Raw genomic sequence first — 5,308 nt, 5'->3', positions numbered from 1 at the left:
GGGGGGGGGCTAGAACGGCTAGAATCGGCGCGAACGGGTGAACGAACGGATGCGAAAAGCGACCCCAATCATTTTTTTATAGTAAAACGGACATCATTTTGATGTCATTGTTAAGATTTGGGTGTCATTTGATGTCAAGATGACATCTAGCCGGCCCAATAAAATTACCAAATCTTGACAATGACATCAAAATGTCATTTTGACAAAATCCTCATCTTTGGGACCCGAACGATCCCTAGTTTTTTTCATGGGGGACAGTAGCTACATTGAGTAAAGGGAGTGGTTCCCTCAGAACACTTGGACCTGTCCCGCTCCTTCACAGACTGTGTGACGACACGACCAAAGTGGACTCGATCCCCTACGAAAGATGGTGCGGAGAAGTGCTCCTGCCGCCCGATGGGTAGGCAGCCCATTCTACGCGAACTGCGCTTTGCTTTTGCTAGCCATTATGAGAAATATAAGGCAATCGGGGGAATGTAGTATACTACAGTACACAGCCGTGGCAACGTATGACAAGAGCTAGCACAATACAAACTCTTATAATAAAGGTAATATAAAGATCAGAAAATCAGCAAATAAAGAAATTTGGGGCATGGGAAAACGAACGCGGCTACATTCGTCGTGGGATAAAAGTGTTCCGTCTATGGCTCTACTTCTAGGTGGCTAGACGGGAAGTGATTTTCGTTTCACAAAGTTGTAGGGGAATTTCCCCAGAATTGCCAACATTCCCGCTAGAAACGTAATTCGTGTCAACCGTAACCTAACAAAACGTCCTAGTCGTGAATGTATTTTTGTATTTAAAAAAATAGGTTTTTAAGTAAATTGGACTGAATGGTTATTAAATATTTTGATGATCCCTCGCCCGTGATGGACGATTGCGACATAATTTGCCTGGATTCATCTCAAGAGGTTCGGTGTAGTGATATATGACCCCAGCAACTCAAAACTTTAGTGACAGCTATTCAGCTGTCACGGTTATGCTATAAAAAGTTATACCATGTTAGCAATTAACGTATTCCTGCTCCAATTTCTTAAAAGATTTATGTTGAACCTTTCTTATTTTCGATGGTATCAACTGATTGTTGAGTGAATCTTACTACAACATTCTAGTACTATTCTCTCATGATTTCTGATTTGTTTTACAGGAGACTCGAATTGAACGCCGCCCTCAAAATGCTTTCAGTATTGCTCCTCCACAGCTTTGTCAGAGATGGACCCAGGCATCTCTGCATCAAAGCCCCTTACCTCTGAACAATGCCTCTTCGCAGTGGCACTATCCACAACCAATCATAACCAGTGTGACATCTTTATCACCTCAAAAGAGTACCACTGAATTGTACAATTTTAGGCCGACTAGAACTATAGATAGGCCAGCCTATCCATCAAATACTCCAAATCCAATCATTAGAGTAAAACCGTTTGCTTTGGCTCCTCGTCAGACAACCATTTTGCCCGTCAAACAGTATTCGAGTTCTAAAGCAACCGTTTCGACAAATGCCAAACAATATTCAGGTTTTAATAATAAGCCAGTCAAACAGTATCCGGGGCTTCAAATTAAAGAAGTAAGATCGCTTTCCCCTATAAAATCTAAGAATGAAGTCAAATTTATTACACCTATGAGGAAATTGGTGACAGATGCAGTAGTGTCATTAGCTAAAAATGGAAAATTAAAAAAGAACCCGGAGTGCATTACATTAAGTGATGACGAAGAAGAGTGCGAAGGGAGTGATATTAGTTCGTTAGGTATTATTAAGTCAGAGGATATAAAGAAAAATGAGTCTGAAGACAATAATGTACTGAAGGATGAAAGCATGACCCTTGCTTATCCTAGTGATGAGACTGAAAATAGGCTCCAATGTAGCTCTAGTAATAGTGAGATAGCAGACGGCAAAAGTAAAGTCACTGTTGCCGGTGATGCAGACAATGAAATTATAGCTATTAGTGCTAAAACAGAATCTTCTACAAGGACAACCAATCCTTTCAAGAGACGGGTAAGTAAATTAGTTGATTTCTATTTGTGGTAATTGCCCAAAACACTTGATGTCAGGATAGCATACATGCTTATTCAAATCTTCAAACTGTTAAAAATGATGTCAGACCGACGGCATACCAGAAGCAATTTGTGTAATCACCTCACCTGAGACTGTCACCTCCTTCACATGTCCCGTTCCTTACGGTCTACACGAACTTGCTAAGTCTAGCCGCAATCCGCCGTTTTGGTACCATCTGATAGTTCCATTCCCCATCTACACCCCCCCCCCCCCCCAACCCACCTTCTCTCTTCTCTGCTGGACTCACTCAGTCACCACTTATATTCGCAAGTTGCAAGTTCCGTGTTGTTGGAGGAAGTTAAAAGAAACTAGCAAAATGGTGGGAAAAGAAAAGGGGAAAAAGAAGGTAGGGCATTTCTTATGTGATGGAAACGAATGGAAATTTGTCGGTTGCATCGTCCAGTGACCGGCTAAGCCATCTAACCTCTTACTGACTGCTTTGCCAGCCAAAACAAATAACGTTTCATTGAAAAATCAAGTCATCTTTAGTCCTTCTATGATGTGTTTCAGATTAAACCAACAACAATGATAACGGAGAAAAGTTCGGATGAACTGCTCGAAGAAGTAAGCCCAAACTCTTGAATTTCATATCTTTGTTTCTGTTTTTCAGTCATAGTGGTAGGCTCATTGATTGTTTTGAACAGTTCATACAGGCGTGCATAAAAGCGGATTCCTCGGAGGACATGCACACTATAATTGATAAAAAAATTAGGAAGCATTACTCTAAACTAGACTCTTCATTTAAGAAGTCATCGTCATTTATCAAACTTCTGGAAGGTCTTGTGACAAAAGTAATCAATGACCAAAAAAACCTTTATTGTCATGTTTCTGACCTGACAAGTGAATTAAAAGCTCGAAAGGTATATTATCTCCCAATTCAAGCTTAATTTTAAAATTATTCATTGTATTGACGCTTTAACCTCATTCATTGCATCATTGACAGGACTCGCATGAAGATAGTGCTCCTCCTACTAAGAAACGAAAAAGTTCCGAGAAGAAGGAGGTGGATTATGAGGCTGTTGAAACTAAGCGAAATGAGCTGAAGATTAGAAAGCTGAACAAGGTCTTAGTGGTAAGGAATAGTATTAAAAGTTACATATAATTTTTAGTCTCTTCTCTAGTTCAACAATGTAATTAATATAATTTTATCTGTGTATTTAGAAACTTGAGAAAGCTATTCACCAGCTTGAAACAAAGGAAGTTGATTGGGAAGTAGATGATGAAGATTCACCATATATAATGCTTCAGAGGTAGAACACTTCCTACATTAGTTTGATAGGAACGTAGAATATTCTTACTACTCAATCAGCTTTGTTTTTATTGTTCTAGATATAAGGAGCGAGCTGTTAAAGTATTCGATAAATTATGTGATCTCACCAACGAATCCAAAGCAGCAGGAAGTGGTACAAGAATCCATTTTTCAGGTCAGTGGTCTAGCCGCTGTAATTTTTGAAAGTATGATAGTTAAGGTTTACGCATGATATGTTCAATTTTCTTCAATTTCTCAGGAACCTCGTTTGAAGACGTTAATAGATGTATTGAAAAGTTTGTCAATGAGACTAAACAATTCCCTGATTATGTAGATATCTGTGAAGTTATAAGATCTTCAAATGATAAATATGAAATGAAGTTAACTGATTCAGAAATTCAAGAGATGGGTGAGTATTCATCTCCCTCAACAAAAAATTTAGAGGGCAAGTAATATTTAATGAACGTTCAATCTGTTTGTTTATTTTAGCAAGAAAAGCATTCAAAGAAGTAGGTGAAGAAATCCAACGGCAAAGAAAACATGGACACGCTGAGTCCTTGTTAGCCCTAATTCAGAATAACGAAGATCCGGCAGACACTGACAAGGAGCTGGAAGAACTTCTATCAAAAAACAAAGATAACTGGAAAAAAATAAATGAGGTATGTTTCATCTAATCATATGTGATAGTAATTACTTTTCCGGTTGGTTAGAAACTGTGGACCATTGTACAGCTGTCCTTTTATAATTAGGTGATTGATGAGTTTGCCTTGAAGGCTACGAAAAAGAAAACTGGTGACAATCAATCAGGCTCCAATGAAGAGGAAGAAGAGGATGATAATGAGGAGGAGGAGGAGGATGATGACAGTGAAGAACACGAGAATGATGATGACAAAGATGATGATATTCTCCTGAATTTATCTTCTCCATCTGACGACGATGATAAAGATGTTGATGATGACGATAATGATGATAATGTTGAAGATACCAAAGATGATGTTGAATGTACTAAAGTTGACAAGAATGAGGAGCACCCTGATAGTGATGTGACTGGTAATTTAAATAATTAAACTATCTCAATTTTAATGACAATTCTCAGTACACTGAACTTATTTCTTCTGATTTTTTGAATAGATGAGAATACCGAGGTGACGAAATCAGGAGACCCTGTAGAGCCAGCTGATATCCAACTGAGTCCACCTCAATCAACTTCAGCTGCAATTTAAATGTTCAAATCTTATTTATTTAGTGTTTTCCACTTCTTGTTTTCTGTTTGAATTGTGTCTTCAATTTGCTTGTGAAAAATATTACATTATATTCTATTTTATTTATAAAAATTACTCCTTTCTTTCTTGGTGTGGACTCTATTGACGTATTCTATAGCACATTATTTCTTACGGACACGACATGAGTAATGAACTGATGCATAATAGGTCCAGATAGGATTTCATTGGTCCCTGTCCCCTACATATTCCCTCTAAAAATCTTGTAACTGAAAAATGTAATTTGTATGAGCTGGTAATAGTAAGATCTGTCGTGATGGGTGCTATTGGAGGGAGGGGCACAGTAGGGTGAACACACAATAGGGAAAGGTTCAACAAAAGCAAAAGTATAGTTGAGCCCTCCCTCTCATCTTTCCTTTTTCGGTCCATCCTTTCAAGCACGTGCCAGGGGATCATCTAGAGAGTACGTCCGTCATTCGCCGATACGAATCTGCCAAGTTAATCCTCTACAAACTATCATAGCCCCTGATAGGCAGGCAACATAGTTTACATTGCATTCGTGTACTGCGGGGCGATCTACCCTGCGTCTCGCAGGCGCCATGCTCACGTAATTTGTCGAATAAATCTGCAAAAATAAGAGCTTACATAAGAGATACCACATAGAGTCAAGGACCTAGCGTGTCGTCTGGCGACATGCGAGTGATTTAATAGCAATTTACAAGGAAAAGGAGAGACCCTTTCATTGGCGCCACTCATTCAACAACACCGATCAATTCCAATTCCCCCCC

General features: G+C 39.0%; 1 protein-coding gene and 1 long non-coding RNA gene across 5 annotated transcripts in view; one reads left to right on the top strand and one right to left on the bottom strand.

Moving 5' to 3' along the window:
* Positions 1–2,258, bottom strand: part of LOC127749372 (uncharacterized) — a 19,281-nt gene extending 17,023 nt beyond the window's left edge. For both annotated transcript variants that reach the window (XR_008011122.1, XR_008011121.1), the window contains exon 1: positions 2,138–2,258. This is a non-coding gene — a long non-coding RNA (uncharacterized LOC127749372). The remainder of the gene's footprint in view (positions 1–2,137) is intronic.
* On the top strand, positions 728–4,634 carry LOC113206389 (death domain-associated protein 6). 3 transcript variants are annotated; one of them, XM_026422458.2, is made up of 11 exons: positions 728–909; positions 1,146–1,991; positions 2,562–2,615; positions 2,696–2,911; positions 2,995–3,123; positions 3,213–3,301; positions 3,381–3,475; positions 3,560–3,709; positions 3,790–3,959; positions 4,050–4,350; positions 4,432–4,634. In XM_026422458.2, the coding sequence occupies exons 1-11, from the start codon at positions 832–834 to the stop codon at positions 4,521–4,523; spliced, it is 2,220 nt and encodes a 739-aa protein (XP_026278243.1). In that variant the 5' UTR covers positions 728–831; the 3' UTR covers positions 4,524–4,634. The 3 variants fall into 3 exon arrangements, with proteins under 3 accessions (XP_026278243.1, XP_026278244.1, XP_026278245.1); XM_026422459.2 differs by lacking the exon at positions 728–909 and adding an exon at positions 916–1,068; XM_026422460.2 differs by lacking the exons at positions 728–909; positions 1,146–1,991 and adding an exon at positions 2,001–2,397.
* The last annotated feature ends 674 nt before the right edge of the window (positions 4,635–5,308 follow it).

Source organism: Frankliniella occidentalis, unplaced genomic scaffold (genome assembly GCF_000697945.3).
Source record: "Frankliniella occidentalis isolate FOCC.00 unplaced genomic scaffold, Focc_3.1 Scaffold50, whole genome shotgun sequence".
Lineage (NCBI taxonomy): Eukaryota > Metazoa > Arthropoda > Insecta > Thysanoptera > Thripidae > Frankliniella > Frankliniella occidentalis.
This window is presented reverse-complemented; position numbering and strand designations above follow the sequence as displayed.

Bases quoted from the DNA above. Each gene is read 5' to 3' on its own strand.
- LOC113206389 (XM_026422458.2), top strand. From the start codon at position 832: ATGGTTATTAAATATTTTGATGATCCCTCGCCCGTGATGGACGATTGC. The intron at 2,616-2,695 runs GTAAGCCCAAAC...TGTTTTGAACAG, and splicing joins CGGATGAACTGCTCGAAGAA to TTCATACAGGCGTGCATAAA. The intron at 3,960-4,049 runs GTATGTTTCATC...TTTTATAATTAG, and splicing joins ACTGGAAAAAAATAAATGAG to GTGATTGATGAGTTTGCCTT.